Genomic DNA, 16384 nt, shown 5'->3' on the forward strand with positions numbered 1-16384 from the left:
GTGAGTTATGGTCACATCACTGCATTTCAGCCTGGGCCACAGAGCAAGACACTATCTCAAAAAAAATTTTTTTTGGACGTGAAGGGAACAGTATGGCATGGATTGAACATGCAGAATGAGGTGAAAAAGGGGAGATACAGAATAACTTAAAGATCCTTGGCCTAAGCAATTAAAAGAAAGACATTACCATTTACTTAGATGGGAACAGTAGAAAGTGTAGATTGGTAGTATAAAGATGGGGAATTTTATAAATCTGAGCTGTTAGACACCCAGGTGGAGATGTCACGGAGGCAGCTGGAGATGAGACTGAAATTCAGTGGAGAGTTCCAGGTCAGGGATATACATTTCAGAATCACCATGAGCCCAAGACCGAGTGTAAAAGAAAAGAGATCACTCACACCTGTAATCCCAGCACTTTGGGAGGACAAGGTGGGCGGATCACTTGAGGCCAGAAGTTCGAGACCGGCCTGGCCAACATGGCAAAACCCTGTCTCTACTAAAAATACAAAAATTATCTGGGTGTGGTGGTGCATGCCTGTAATCCCACTTGCTTGGATGGCTGAGGCAGGAGAATCACTTGAACCCTGCAGGGCGGAGGTTACAGTGAGCCAAAATCACACCACTGCATTCCAGCCTGGGTGACAGAGCGAGACTCTATCTCAAAAAAAAAAGAAAAAGAAAGAAAATAAAAGAAAAGAGATCAGAGAAATAGTCCCAGGGGCACACCAATGTTTAGAGGATGGGGAGATTAAGAGAATTCAACAGAAGAGAAAAGGAGTGTTCAATGAAACAGGAAGAGCTAGGAGAGCGTGACTCGTCTTTCAGAAAGGAAGGAGTTATCAGTTGTGTCACATGCTGCTGACTGAGAATTGACCATTGGATTTAGCAATGTGGAAGTTACTGGTACAACAGTTTCAGTGGAAAAGCCTGACAGGAGTGAGAGGAGAGGAACTGGAGACATCTGGTTTAGATAATTATTTTTTTTTTTTGGAGCCAGGGTTTCACTCCCATCCCCCAGGCTGAAGTGCAACAGCATGATCTCGGCTCACTGCAACCTCTGCCTCCCTGGCTCAAGTGATTCTCTTGCCTCAGCTGCCCCAGTAGTAGCTAGGACTACAGGCTCATGCCACCTCATGCAAATTTTTTTTTTTTTTTTTTTTTTTTTTAAGAGATGGGGTTTCGCCCTGTTGCCCAGGCTGGTCTCAAACTCCTGACTTCAAGTGATCTTCCTGTGTCTGCCTCCCGAAGTGCTAGGATTACAGGCATGAGACACCACACCTGGCCTGGTTTAGACAATTATAAGGAGTACTGTCATGAAGACATGAGGCATATTCAAAAGATGCGAAGTCAAAGAGATTTTTAAGATGAGACAAACTAGTCTATTTGTAAAGTTATAGGAAGGAAATGGTAGAAAACGACCAAGAAATAAGAAAGAAGGGAGAAAGTGGCTGGAGTGATGTAGGCAAGAGCAGGTGGGATCATAGCATAAGTGGAGGGGTAGGCCTTAGATATAAACACAAAGAATTCATCCCAAGGAACAGAGTATATGAGCACAGATAAATAAGTGGTGGCAAGAGCTTATGAAATTCTTTTATGACTGCTTCTGTTTTTTCAGTGAAACAGAAAGTGAAGAATATCAGTTATGGGTAAAATCAAAGAAAAAAGTGTCGAAGGTTTGACAGAAAGCAGAAGATATAAAAAAGCAATCTCCTAGACAGTAGATAAATGAGCTGAATGGAGTGATGAACTAAAGTGAACCAGAATTGTGTAACAGCATCATAGGCCCACTAGACATTGAATTATAGTGATATCAGTCTGCATGGTTATGCTTTTCTTCAGGAACATTCAAATGCATGGGTGCAAATGTGAAGTAGGTAGAGTTATATTTAACTATGGTTGGAATTTTGCCAAGGAAATATGATGGTTCAAGGGATAGGAAAGGGATTAAATAACATACTACAAAACCTCAACTGGATAAAGAGGGAAATAAGCATGGGTGTGGGGGGTCAGTGCAAAGGCGGTAGGATCAATGAATTGATAGAAATCTTGGTAGGGGTGAAAACTGTCAGAGTTGAAGTACTTGAGAGGGTGAGTTAGAAACTTAGGAGACGGTGGTGGCAGATGGGCAGATACTAACAAATGCTATTCGGGTAGTGACAAGATCAATGGTACGACCATGGAAAAAAATAAGTGGCCAGTGTAGGTAGAGAATATGATCATTAGAGAAGAAGAGGTTCAGGAACTGAAAGCATTAGAAGGATTAGCTACATGGATATTGAAATCATCCAGAATTATAACAGGGGTAATACTGAAGAAACTAAAAGGCAAGTAGAAGCTAAAATTTAGCTAAAACATTCATGAAATGACAGGAAACTGTCTAGGAGTCTATAGATGACAACGGTAAGGAGAGCTGTAGATGGTATATATTCATGAGATTAAAAGTTGGGGGGTTCAGGGAGAGGAAGACAGTTGAGAAGCAGAAATGTGGGACAAACAGGACACCTATACCATCTTCAGATTAGTATGAGAGACATAAAGAGAAAAGACTGACCACTTGAGACAACTATAGGGAAGCCTCAGAGGAGGTTCTCATAGAGTAAGAAACAAACAGAAATGTTCAGAACAGAATTAGAGACATGTGAGTTTTGCTGATGATTGACTGTGAGTTCCAGAGAGCACAGTGGAAGGGTTTCAGGAGTTAGAGAGCAGTGGAAGATGAGGTCAGAAACAGATGACAACCATATCGGATGAGTCTGAGAAATGAAATATAACCTAATATACTTGAAATGACTAACACAAATTGAGATAAATGGTATAATGTCATAGTCCAAATGGTCTCAAGGCAAATAATGGTGACAATGCAGTGAGTAGTAGGGATCAAGGACTAGGGAGTTGTGGTTTGGCCAGAGGTATGCAGACTTCTAGGACTCTCATTCTCTCCAGTTGACAGTGACATGGAAGCCCGTGGAGCAGAGCTGTGGGTTTAGTACCAGAGCATGAGAAGTATTCCAAAAGAATGGCAACAAACCAACTATTTCTGAGATAGCAGTGTGTACAACACCCTGCAATCTTTAGAGATTTTTGCCCCAGTGACAACTCATTTGCCAAGGACCTGACATTTCATATACATTATTTTATTTCATTCTCAGAACAATTCCAAGAGGGAAGTGTTATCACTGCCATTTTATAGATGACAAACTAAGGCTAAAGAGAATAATGTTCTTTATATGTCACCTCAGCTCCCATGAAAAGTCCTGATAGACCCCAAACTCTCCATAAAATCTAAAGTAGAATTTCATGTGAAGAAATCCTTTACTTTTTTTTTTTTTTTGAGACGGAGTCTCGCTCTGTCGCCCAGGCTGGAGTGCAGTGGCGCGATATCGGCTCACTGCAAGCTCCACCTCCCGGGTTCACGCCATTCTCCCGCCTCAGTCTCCGAGTAGCTGGGACTACAGGCGCCCGCCACCACGCCCGGCTAGTTTTTTGTATTTTTAGTAGAGACGGGGTTTCATCATGTTAGCCAGGATGGTCTCGATCTCCTGACCTCGTGATCCACCCGCCTTGGCCTCCCAAAGTGCTGGGATTACAGGCTTGAGCCACCGCGCCCGGCCGAAATCCTTTACTTTTATAAAGATGAAAATTTCTCTTTACCCTTTGCCTCCAGCAAATAAATGAAGAAGTTATTTATAAAAACTCACGATAGCTCTTTCTCTTACCAATGAATTCAATCTGAGCATATTACTCTTATGATAGACCAACAAACTGTTGGGGGAGAGTTAGTTACATATTATTCTCTAGTCTTTATATATGAATGTATGTATTGAAAAAAAAAAGAGAAAAGCCTACCTCCACAGAGAATTTTAGAAAGATTGAAGGAATTCAATCAACGGAAGACAGGTGCGTCAATGTGCAGGCAGAACCATGAAGTAGTTAGTTCATGGGCCCAAGTAGGCTACAGAAATCAAAGAAAAAGAGAAAAGAAAGAGAAACAGACATATTCACTTCATACGCCCCAGAGTTACAGAAAAGAACAAACACAGTATCAGAATCTTAAAGTTAAATACATGTGAACTGAAGGAGTAAAAAATTAACATTACTTAGAAATCTCCACACACTGAATACTACTCCCACATAACTGAAATTAATAAAATATTTTACTTTAATTAAAACTAAAATGAAGTTTTAAAATGAAGCTTGAAAGACACAATTGCCACGTAGTTGACTAAAGTATTAATCTTTTAATAGAATGAATTAAAAGAATCTACCAAGATGTTAAAGTATCATAATTAAGTAAAATTTTTTTCACATGTAACAAAATTTCAATACATGCAATTAAAATTCAAGTTTCAGCAGGATTTACAAATATATTTATCAAAAGCTAGTATTCCTAAATTCAGGATGCTTTTATGAACAACCTGTCACTTTAGGATTAATATTTGTACTGTTTCCTAGTATTTTTATCTGTCGGCACATTCACCCAAGCCCCTTGAGAGCAGAGGCATGCACTGGATGGCCAAAACACTGTTAGAAGTTGTGGCTATAAACTATGAATCCTAAACTAGAGTTGCATAAGAATCACCTGGAGGACTTGTTAAAAACATATCTGGCATTGGATGGCCAAACCACTGGTACAAGTTAGAGCTATAAACTATGGATCCTAAACTGGTTTTGCCTTGTTAAAAACATATTCTTGAGTCTCACCTCAGATTTTTGAAATTAGAATCCCTGAGGCTTAGAACTCTCTGTGCATAAAGAGATCTAAGGGTGTTTCTGATGATGGACAGGCTTTAGGAAAACAAAGTAGAGCAGTGGTTTCAGAATTATTCTGAAGAGCCTTAAAATTCTTAAGAAACATCACTGGGCTTCTCTCACCTGTTTCAGCACAGAATAGCCTCACTGCTATAGTTTGGTTTGTCAGACCCCTCCAAATCTCATGTTGAAATCAGATCCCCAGTGTTGGAGGTAGGGCCAAAGGGGAGGTGTTTGGGCCCTGAGGCCAGATCCCTCATGAATGACTTGGTGCCTTACTTGGGGTAATGAGTGAGTTTTTACTTTCATTAGTTTCATGAGAGCTGGTTGTTAAAAAGAACTGGGCATGCCCCTCCTCTCTGGCTTCCTCTCTTGCCCTGTGATCTCTGCACATCCTGGCTCCCCTTCACCTTCCACAATGAATGAAAGCAGCCTGAGCCCCTTACTAGATGCAGATGGAGCAGAGAAGCCCCTCATAAGGGCCATGCTTCTTGCAGAGTCTGTAGAACTATGAGCAAAATAAACCTCTTTTACTTATAAATTATGCAGAATCAGGTATTCTTTATAGAAATACTAAATGAATTAAGAAATCCATTTTTATCTATTTTGTGTATCTACTTTTCTTCTTAAAATCTGAAAATCACAAGGCCAGATAGAGCAAAACGAATTCATCCATTTAAGAATTAAACCCATGATTTTTGCATCAAAGCTGACCTAATCCAAAGATAAAAGAGACTAGACAGATAAAAAGACCAGGACTGACGAACACAGAATATCTGTTAATGACAAAAGGAAAACCTTACAAAAGCACTTCTATAATTCATATACTTTTGTTTGCTGGATCCTAAAAGAACTTATTCAATACATGACTGAACTGCATAATAAAATTCCAAATGGAAAAAAAAATAGACACAAATACATTGAATTAACTGCACATACTTATTTCTCTTAGGAAGAAACTACCCTATTCTAGACTTGCAATTAAAAATACAAAATGCATCTAAATAAATTAAAGCTTTGTGACCTTACTTCCTACAATCCTAATTCTGCCATCCCTACCTCTGACTAGCAGGTAGATGGGGGCAGGGAAGGCAGCAGTAGCTCTGGGAATGTGTTCTCTCCTTGAGAAAATGATTTCCCCATAAGCATAAGGTTTGGATCCTTTGAACACCTTTTAGATCCTCCCATAATCTACTCTACTCCAGAAAATTAGGTTATGTGCTGTGGAGGAAAGCAGGCAAAAATGCTAGTTACCTCCTCCCACCCTGTGCTTGGATATTCTCCCACAGTATTGGGTCTGTATATCTGGTTTTTTCAAATTCTCCATTCTGATCACCCCATCTAATAAAAATGTATGCTCACTGGATATTAGATTTGAGACATCCAATTCTATATGTAGATACAAACTCAAGGGACTGCTTTATTAAATGAAGCAGCATAATATTTTTACTTACCTGTCTGAATACACATACTAAGCAGAAGATGGACTGAGTAAGAAGCCAGGAGAGCAACTGTCAGCAGCAAGAAGCTACAACATAAAAGAACACCTGGTCAAATCCTCCCAAAAGTTTGTCTTTTTTACAAAACAAATTTCTTAACAGTCAAATATTCACAGGAACTATCTCTGAGTAGTTGAATTATGTTCATTTAGGAAATTAAGAAGATACTTTTCTACTTTTTTGTATTTACCACATTTTATTTAAATGAAAATATACTGATTTTGAAATCAAAAAAGAAATAAAAACCAAACTTATTTAAAATACAAGCAAACTTCCGCATTTTGCATTATTGTCTGCTGACTGCTGAATCAGCCATTAAATAATATTGTAATATTTCCCTTTTATGACTGGTTTTCTTCTTATTTTGAGTCTAAGTAGAAGTTTTACTTATGCAATCTCATTGTCTTCTCTTTTTCCCTTCCCCTCTCTACTTCCAGTGATGTGGACCTCCTTATCACACCTTCACCTTATTAAGGTGTATTTAAGATTTATTTAGACTGTATTTTCTAGCATCTATTAAACACACACACTCTCCAAACCAAACTAAACCAATGTAGTTAACATACCTCTAATGATGCAATTTGAAAAATGTGCAAACAATGTAATGATTGAGGTCCTCTCACCAACAGTGTGAAAGAAAAAACTTAGATTTTTTCCTATTCACACCGGCAGGACAAGCTTCTATACAGCTATCCCCAATGAACTGCCCCGGTCATTGAAGAAATTTTCTCTCTATGGTCCAGTTAATACTTGTTAATAAATAACAAAATTGAGAGGTAAAAGTACACATGTCATTAAACTGACATCAGGAACTTGACAAAATAAGAGTTTAGCATCACCAAAAATGATGGTTGATATGACTGGGTGGGCACACATTCAGCAGTATATATTGCATGTAAACCCTGGTGCATAAATTATGATTTTTCAAAGAGAACCAAAAACAAGTCCTCTATGTCTTGCTTAAGGTGTCACATATAGTTTTTAATTTTAAAAATAATGAAAGTTTTTGAATACATTCCATAATAAAAGCAAGGTGGGTTACTTAAAAGTTGCTTTGCTTATCAAAAAATTTGGATAAAAGCAGGAAATAAACCTAAAAGAGACTCTCTAGGCATTTTAAAGTTTCTAGTAAATAGATCTGCTTCTACTGACAAACAAAGCCAACTTGTCATTCATTCATTCTATTAGCCTTGTGGTGCTAGATGCTAAGGATAAGGTCCAGTTACAAAGGATTTTTTCTATTTTTTTAATTTTTTAGACAGGATCTCCTTCTGGCACCCAGGCTGGAGTGCAGTGGCCCGATCATGGCTCGCTGCAGCCTCAACCTCTCAGGTTCAAGCAATCCTCCCAAGTAGCTAGGAACTACAGGCACACTCCACCACACTAAACTAATTTTTGTATTTTTGGCAGAGATGGGGTTTCACCATCTTGCCCAGGTTGGTCTCAAACTCCTGGGCTCCAGTGATCCGCCTGCCTTGACCTCCAGTTATAAAGGATTTCAGTTAAGTGGGACTATTAATCTTCAAACGTATCATTGTAACAATTATAATAACAAAATGAATATACAAAGTACTATGAGAGCACAGAATATCCAGGATTGTCTTCTATTTTGGGCAAATTGGCCTACAAGCCAAGTTCTGAAACATAAAAAAGAACAGGCACAAAACACACGCCTGGCCTCAGAAAGTGAAATAAGGCTACTTAACAATACAAAGAGAGAGCGAGGAATGAAAAGATTATGTGTTGTATTTGCACTCACAAAACTGCTATTTGGAAGTTAATCTGCATGGCTTTGATTCACTTTGGCCAAGGAGACACAATGAATATGCCACTCTTAAGTGGCATATTTCATTATAAATGAAATGTGGATCAATTTCCCGTTTTTAAAAACTAGTCACACTTTTGTATTTAAGAAGCTATGTGGTATCCCTCCAAGGTACAGACTAGCAACAAGAATAGCAAGAAAAATGCTAAAACCCCAGAAATAACTTAATTAGAAATTGGATAATAGCAGCTTCTGGAATACCTCTCTCTCTCTCTGTTTCTCAGTATATTATCAAAATGGAAAAAAAATGTGATGGTAAAATATGAAGACTCACCTAAATCCAAGGATACCAGTATTAGCCATAATAAAAGCTAAGCCAAGGATGCCACTTCCCATGATGGCATTCATCAAATTAAACACTGATAAACCAAATGAAACACCCGGGGATCGCTGTCTGTGAAGTTCCTGTAAGCACACAAATTTAGTAATGTTAAATGTTTGGATGGTGAAGTTAAAATTTCGTGAAGAAATCCCATAAATGAAAGATTATGGAAAAAAGCTGCAAACCACCAGGCTTTGTATGACATATTAGTTGCTTAACCAACACTAGTTTCCTTTCCTTTCCTTCCCACCTCCCACTAGTGCAGCTCCAGGAATCTAGGGTTTCCACCAGTACACAAGACAGGCAGGGTTCAGGAAGGGCCATGACTAACCTTGTGACTGCAAGAAATGAAGATAGGACAGGAATGGGGTGGGGAGGGAGAGGAGGGATATGGCCTCAACTCATGTGATTACTAAAGAATTGCTGAGTCAACCTGGGACTGCCGTGGACAGTTGTTCCTCCTCAATTTCTCGGACTGCACAACTAATCTCTACTTATATATCTAATGAATCAGTTCTACCAAACTGGAAGGATGGTCAGGAATACCTTGCAACGACAATATTATAAATAGAAGCAATTCACGTTGTTCTGGCGGTATCCCTGAAAACATCCCCCTCCCCACAAATAGCATTGGGAATAAAGTCCTGAGAACAGTGCCTAGGACTCGAGTTAAAAAGCGGAGTGCCCACTGCACAGGCTTTAGAGTCAGGAACGTGCTATACCCTTACTATCAAGCCACTTCCATTCTGCCGCTAAGAATTTCTGTATTAAAATGTTTATTACTCTCCCTCCCTCCATGACTAAGTCGGAAAAGGAAAATCCTGTGACTCTTGCAAAGACCTCACGAGACTGGTGGAGAAAATAAGGTGACAAAGATACTAACAGCAGTGAGTACATAATCCTAGGGCCGCTCATCCCATCATGCACTAAACGCTGCATCTCTTCCACCCGACGCTTTTCATCTTTTCTTTCTAGAGTATGCTAGGCTGCTATCACATTCATAACTGCGCCAATCTCATCTGAATCTCAGCGGCTGCTTTCGGGCCCCATCCCCCAGGGTTCAGGCTCCAGCATCTCTCCCTTCCCGGTACGGTCCTCCTTTTCTGGGTCTTATTTGGCAGGCACTTGAGGGAAGTCGGCGGGTGTCAGCGCCAGGAAGCGAACAGAGTTCACTTACGTTGCTTAGCAACGGACTCAACTCTTCGGCCTCCGCTTCTTCAGGCTGCTGGGCAGAGACATACCAGCCCCGCTCAGCGTTGACGCTCCCCCAGGACGCCTCCATGCTGCTCTCCAGCTGACTACCAGGTCCATCTGCGAGCCTTTACCTCTGCCCTGCGCTCCGGTAGTCGGTCGCGCCAGAGGCGGAGCTTTGAGCCCGGCCCTTCCGGCGTTCCGTACTTCACCAGGGCCGGGAAGGAGAGTAGCGAGTGGACGTGATCTGATGACGCTCGCCCTCTCCGCGGCGAACAGTGATGATGTCATAGAAGACCAACTCATCCACTGGCGACCCACATCCGATCCGTACCGGAGCCGGAGGTGGGGAGTCGGCTCGCGGATCCAGCTGCAGAGCGACTTGGGGAATTGGAATGGTGCTTTGGTAAGGTGGCGGCCTCGTTAGGGGCTAATGGTCCAGGGGAGGTACCAGCCCGCCCAGGGCTGCTTTCCGCCTCGTGCTGCCAGGGCACAAAAACATCGTGAGGTCACCCACCCGCCTAGGTGCTGAGCTTAGATTCGAGGTACTGGATAGTAAGGAATGTTTCAAAAGCCTTTCGACACATTTTACTAATGGGAAAACCGAGACTCATAGTAATTTATCCAGGGTCACCCATTTGGACCTAATTTGATCTCTGACGGTGAAAGACTTCGTTGCTTTACAGGATTCTGGGACACGGCCCTTTCCCCTTACAAGTATTTTTTTTTTTTACAAAATTCTTTGGTATTTTAGAAGACAGTGAATAACTGATACTATGCATATAACACTCAGCAAAGCTCTCGTCCTCAAATACAGAAGCCTCTAGTTAAAGGCAGGACACGTGGCAGTAAAGCATCCAAAACAAACAACAGAGCGATATATTAAGAACACAAGCACCGAAGTCAGCCAAAACTAGGTTTTAATCCATGCTTAGCCACTAACCAGTTGGGAGACTTTGGATGGGTTACCTTACTTCTGAGCTTTCGTTTACTCATTTACAAAATGAGGGTGCAGTACTGCACACCTCCCAAGATTGATAATGTACATAAAGCATTTAGCGCAGCATCTGACACAATAAGCACCCATGAAACTATCCTAATAAATATCGCCACTAGTAATGGTCGTGTATAATGACTATTTCATTTACAGATGACCATTTAACTCATATTTCAGCCTTCCAATCCCAAATGTATTATCTAGAAAATTGTGGGTGAAGAGGATCATTGAGTATGGCTGATGGATCACTAAGCCCTCTGAACTGGCAGCAGTGGATTGAAAGTGTAAATTTAATATATACCACTATTATCTACCATTAATATGACTTCCTGAAAAAGTCATCCTGTTCTGGAAAAGATAGTATACTTCCCACACACCACCAAACGTTTTGACAGCATTTAGCAGGTTATTTGAGATAGTAGAATTTAGATTTTTATTCTCAAAAGCTGTCGTGTGTGAATTTTTTTTTATTTTTTAAGGATCTTATGGAGGCCATTTGGATTCTCAAGAAGACTTCTGAAACTGGAACGCCATAGCATAACTGAATCAAAATCGTTGATTCCACTAGCTTGGACATCTCTGACACAGACGCTTTCGGAATCACCTGGTATTTTCTTACTGGGTCAAAGAAAAAGATTCTCAACCATGCCAGAAATAGAAACACATGAGAGAGACTCTGAATTGTTTTCACCACCCTCTGATGTCCGAGGCATGACAAAACTTGATAGAACAGCTTTTAAAAAGACAGTCAACATTCCAGTGCTTAAAGTGAGGAAAGAAATAGTCAGTAGATTGATGCGATCCCTAAGAAGGGCAGCGTTGCAGCGCCCAGGCATAAAACGTGTGATTGAAGATCCAGAAGATAAAGAAAGTAGACTAATCTTGTTGGATCCCTATAAAATATTTACTCATGATTCCTTTGAAAAAGCAGAACTCAGTGTTTTAGAGCAGCTTAATGTCAGTCCACAGATCTCTAAATATAATTTGGAACTAACATATGAAAACTTTAAGTCAGAAGAAATCTTGAGAGCTGTGCTTCCTGAAGGTCAAGATGTAACTTCAGGATTTAGCAGAGTTGGACATATTGCACACCTGAACCTTCGAGATCATCAACTGCCTTTCAAACAGTTAATTGGTACGTGTGTCATAGTAATATTCATGTATTTGAAGGGAGTTTGCAAATTGTTAATTTTAGCTTTAAAAATTATTTTTTTTAACACCAAGTTACAGAGGCAGAACATTTTGTCATGTTAACTTTAAGCTAGATCTTGAGCTATATACCCTCTTTTAAGGGCCATTTTGGAATATCTTCTTTAGAATCATAGCAGGTTCCAAATATTGGTCCAGGCTTTTGTGTACACCAGTACATCAGTGTAGATTAAACTTGAATCACATGCTTTGGCAGCTACATTGAGGAGAGATCTTTTTGGTACACAAGACTTGTTAGGCCTTCAGGGCTATGTTAAATACTAGGTTTCATAAATTTGGGTACTTTATAGTCAAAAGTGCAAGATGTTTACTTATGCTTTCATTGGTTCAACCAATTGAGCCTCTACAATATGTCAAGCACCATACTGTCCTGTTACACATTTCTTTTGTTTTTATTGATGAATGGAGTAATAATGGATAGTGGTAACATAAATACTTAAACAGATCCTTGTAATTGTGACTGGGTACAAATATCAAGTCTAGGCTTTCCTATGAGGCACTGCCTACCCTAACTCAAACATTCCTCTGGCATTCCCATTTTATAAGCTTTCTTTCATAGAGGCACTCATATATTAAAAGTGAAACATTTTCATACAGTAGTAATTTTAAAGCTTTTACTATAGACCTTCAGATTAGTTTTTAAAAATTTATAAATTTCATTCCTCATTTCAAACTAAATTCCATACCTTAAAAGTTGAGTTCAGATACATGAAGCAGACACGGTAAGAACAATGATTAATTTGTTTATTGATACTATATTAAAAAACAAGTATCTGATTATCAGAAATTGGACAAATGCTGGTTGTATTTCAGGATATTGTATAATTGGGTACTGTGTGCTGATTTACAAGTCAAGTTAGGCAATGAAATAGCATATAGATTTTTATAAGTTTTTTAAAGTGCTAACTAAAAAAATAGATTCATCAAAAGGCCATGAGTATGCCAGTTCTGTAGCTTTTCTGCTCTGAAGTAAATGAACATTTAATTTAGATAGGACTCTAAAGAATCTGCTTTTTTTTTTTTGGGGGGGGGGGAAACACTGTTTTGCTGGCATGTATTTCTAAAGTGGGGGCATTTGTTCCAAAGCCACAGTAAAACAGACATTTGGCTTGAGGCCAGTGGAACCGGCAGATGTTTTACTGTTTTCTGAGTCCATTTGTTGCCAGGGTTCTTTACATCTCTTTCCATTCTTTCCCAATTCCCTGTGATCTACCTTTTTGGTTCCTTGTTTATTGGCTCATTTGAAAAGATTCAGTGAAACATGGAAAAAACATGAGGTAGACCCAAACTCCTCAAAATGTTTTCTTTAAAAATGTACCCAACATTTTGTGTGTGTGTGTATTGGCGACTGTCAGACATTAACTTTAGTCATCTGTTGAATTTTTTAAATTGCATGCCACATTACACACAGTAGGTGCACTCTTTATCAACCTATCAACCAAAAGAAATACAACTCATTTCTGTTTCATATTAACAATTTTAGCTTTTATTTTGCAACCAATAGGCAGTTTATGGATTTTCATTTTTTCTTTTAGGCCAGGTTATGATTGACAAAAATCCAGGAATCACCTCAGCAGTAAATAAAATAAATAATATTGACAATATGTACCGAAATTTCCATATGGAAGTGCTATCTGGAGAGCAGAACATGATGACAAAGGTATATTTTATTATCTCCAAGTAAGATGTATATCAATATAATGTTTAGAATCAGAATAGATGACAAAGATTTAAAATACTTATAACAGCCAGTGTTGATGAGTATGTGAGAATGTGATCACTTATATATGCTATTGATGGAATAACATTGATAAAGCCTTTTCAGCAGAATTGGTTAAATTCTCATACAGTGATACGATGGAATATTTCCATCACTAAAGTTTTTTTAGCTGCATATTTGTTAAAATAAGTTGTCCATTGATAGGTTGACAATGGACAATTCCCAGAAAGCAATATAAGTGATAAAAAGCAAGTTATAGAACAGTATGTATAAAATAGTTCTCGAAATATATTTAAATCTTCTAGGTTATACCCAGAAAGACTTTTAGTTGGCAGAAATCTGCAGAAACATTTCCACCTCTGTAATCTTAATAATTTGGCCAGAAGCATCTGATATGGTTGGGAGGAGGAAAAAAAAAATACATACAAATTGGGAATTAAGGTCCTGGAAAGCAAAAGATGGAAGATGTATCTATTAGATTTATAGAACTTAGGAACTTTCTGGCCTTTGGTTCTTCATCCACATATTAATGAGTTTAAGATGATGGCTGAGGTCATACTCCATGACTGTAACTTAAGTTTTATTTTCTGTTTTATAAGGTGTCTACTACAATAAACCCAAAAGAAATGTTAAAAAGTCTTTTGTTCAAGAATTAGCTTCACTGTATATATTTAGTTTACCCACGAAAACCCAAATTTGGGAAAGAGAATCTGGGAATGATTCATTCTATACACTGACTCTAATTTATAGACATAAAATTTGCAAAGTTCAAGTAGCTGTCTAAAAACATACTAAAATACCTCAAAATTCAGTGACACATCTACCATGGCTCCCTTTTACAAACACAAAACTAAATAAGGAGGGAAGCTTGTTTACTGCATAGAAGTACTGTCTGCAACTTGGCTACCCACCATGAAGATATGGGTAGTGTGTTGTTTCAAAATTTTAGGTCTTGTCTATCTGGTGACATAAGAGTATAATTAAGCCAGTTAATTGGCCTGTCTGAAAAATTCCTCATGTGATATGGTAATTACTTTATGGCCATGGCCCTATAGGATTGAGATAGAGAGCCACTTGCCTTTAAAGAGATGACTTTTTCTCACGAAGAAGTCTAATGCAGTATATTAACTGGCCCTAGGAATAGCATAAACACCAGGAATCTAATTAAAATGCCTATAAAGGCACTGTTGTTTGGCTCTTACAGTAGTAAATTTAAATGTGTATGTGTTTGCCTGTGTGTTTACATACCTATCCAATATCAATGGTTAGGATTTAGGACCAAGGAGATTAACCAAAAGCATAACACCTTTTTTCAGGTTCGAGAAAACAAGTATACCTATGAATTTGATTTTTCAAAAGTCTATTGGAATCCCCGTCTGTCTACAGAACACAGCCGTATCACAGAGCTTCTCAAGGCTGGGGATGTCCTATTTGATGTTTTTGCTGGGGTTGGGCCCTTTGCCATTCCAGTAGCAAAGAAAAACTGCACTGTATTTGCCAATGATCTCAATCCTGAATCTCATAAATGGCTGTTGCACAACTGTAAATTAAATAAAGTGGACCAAAAAGTGAAAATCTTCAACTTGGATGGGAAAGACTTCCTCCAAGGACCAGTCAAAGAAGAGTTAATGCAGCTGCTGAGTCTGTCAAAAGAAAGAAAACCCTCTGTGCACATTGTCATGAACTTGCCAGCAAAAGCTATAGAGTTTCTTAGTGCTTTCAAATGGCTTTTAGATGGACAGCCATGCAGCAATGAGTTCCTTCCCATAGTGCACTGTTACAGCTTTTCCAAAGATGCTAACCCTGCTAAGGATGTTCGGCAAAGGGCTGGAGCTGTGTTAGGCATTTCTCTGGAGGCATGCAGTTCAGTTCACCTGGTAAGAAATGTGGCCCCAAACAAGGAAATGCTGTGCATCACCTTTCAGATTCCTGCTGCTGTACTCTACAAGAACCAGACCAAAAATCCAGGTGAGCAGTTTCTGGGAAATTAGATGTAAACCTTACTGTTCAATTGTGACTAGTTCTCCCAGTTTTACAAATTTTAATGCAGTATTAGTTCAGTCTAATACAAAGCTACTCTGTTAGTTCAGTCTTAACAGAAGGCTATTTCATTAAAATAGTAAATCTGCAAGAATGTTATTTCATGTCTAAGTTGACTAGATTAAAAATGCCTATATTGTTTGTTTTTTAAAGAGTATTTTCAACTGCTAATATCTTACCTAAAATAGGTTTTCTGGATTTGTTACAGAGAATCATGAAGATCCACCTCTTAAACGGCAGAGGACAGCTGAAGCCTTTTCAGACGAAAAAACACAAATTGCTTCAAACACTTAATTGGAAATGTTTTCTCCATCTCCCTACCAGACTTACATGTAGTGAAATATAATGTGTATTATTTAATAAAATTTTAGTGTTCAGTTTTTACTATTGAACCCTTATACTTTGCCTTATTTTATAAATTGAGGCTTACCAATTAAACTTTAAGTCTACCAAACACATTCCCTATTATCTAAATTAGAATATACAATTATTTTATAACATATCTAATTTTTATTAAAAATGAATAAATATTTTCTCTCAGGGAAAATCACTTTTGAAGGCAGGGTGATTGAGTACTGACTACGAAGTTACTAACACCACTTTATAGTTGTCCTTTACATAACTACTCCTTTACTGCCGATTAACTATCACCATAAAAGTAATAAAAAATGGAATTATTTAGAACAGGGCAGGCAAACTACATCCTGCAGGCCAAATCTGGCCCACCACCTGTTTTCATATGGCCTGTGGCCTAATAATGTTCTTACATTTTCCATTGGTTGAAAAATAAGAGAACATTTTGTGACATGTGAAAATTGTATGGCATCTATTA

At 38.7% G+C, this 16384-nt stretch overlaps 2 protein-coding genes across 7 annotated transcripts in view; one reads left to right on the top strand and one right to left on the bottom strand.

Annotated features, from left to right (window-relative positions):
- LOC105473660 (solute carrier family 38 member 6) overlaps positions 1 to 9820 on the bottom strand; it is a 66026-nt gene extending 56206 nt beyond the window's left edge. For 2 of the 3 annotated variants that reach the window (XM_011727575.3, XM_011727574.3), the window contains exons 1-3: positions 9573 to 9820; positions 8348 to 8478; positions 6204 to 6277 (exon numbers count right to left, since the gene is read on the bottom strand). In XM_011727575.3, coding sequence (XP_011725877.2) covers positions 6204 to 6277; positions 8348 to 8478; positions 9573 to 9677 — 310 coding nt within the window. In that variant the 5' untranslated portion in view covers positions 9678 to 9820. The other variant, XM_011727576.2, reaches the window with a different exon arrangement.
- Position 9821: 1 nt separating this feature from the next.
- Positions 9822 to 15950, top strand: LOC105473661 (tRNA methyltransferase 5). Of its 4 annotated transcripts, none has more exons than XM_024790265.2 (5): positions 9822 to 9931; positions 11063 to 11718; positions 13328 to 13452; positions 14829 to 15480; positions 15761 to 15950. In XM_024790265.2, exons 1-5 carry the CDS (start codon positions 9837 to 9839, stop codon positions 15844 to 15846), a joined length of 1614 nt encoding a protein of 537 aa, XP_024646033.1. In that variant the 5' UTR covers positions 9822 to 9836; the 3' UTR covers positions 15847 to 15950. The 4 variants fall into 4 exon arrangements, with proteins under 4 accessions (XP_024646033.1, XP_011725880.1, XP_024646034.1 ...); XM_011727578.3 differs by having other exon boundaries at positions 9852 to 9992; XM_024790266.2 differs by lacking the exon at positions 9822 to 9931 and adding an exon at positions 9999 to 10111.
- Positions 15951 to 16384: the final 434 nt, after the last annotated feature.

Source organism: Macaca nemestrina, chromosome 7, assembly GCF_043159975.1.
Source record: "Macaca nemestrina isolate mMacNem1 chromosome 7, mMacNem.hap1, whole genome shotgun sequence".
Lineage (NCBI taxonomy): Eukaryota > Metazoa > Chordata > Mammalia > Primates > Cercopithecidae > Macaca > Macaca nemestrina.

What these genes read in the sequence shown, in the direction of transcription:
- LOC105473661 (XM_024790265.2), top strand. Translation starts at nt 9,837, where the DNA reads ATGACGCTCGCCCTCTCCGCGGCGAACAGTGATGATGTCATAGAAGAC. An exon ending in GATCCGTACCGGAGCCGGAG is followed by an intron (nt 9,932 to 11,062) that starts GTGGGGAGTCGG and finishes TTATTTTTTAAG; the next exon opens with GATCTTATGGAGGCCATTTG. An exon ending in AGCAGAACATGATGACAAAG is followed by an intron (nt 13,453 to 14,828) that starts GTATATTTTATT and finishes ACCTTTTTTCAG; the next exon opens with GTTCGAGAAAACAAGTATAC.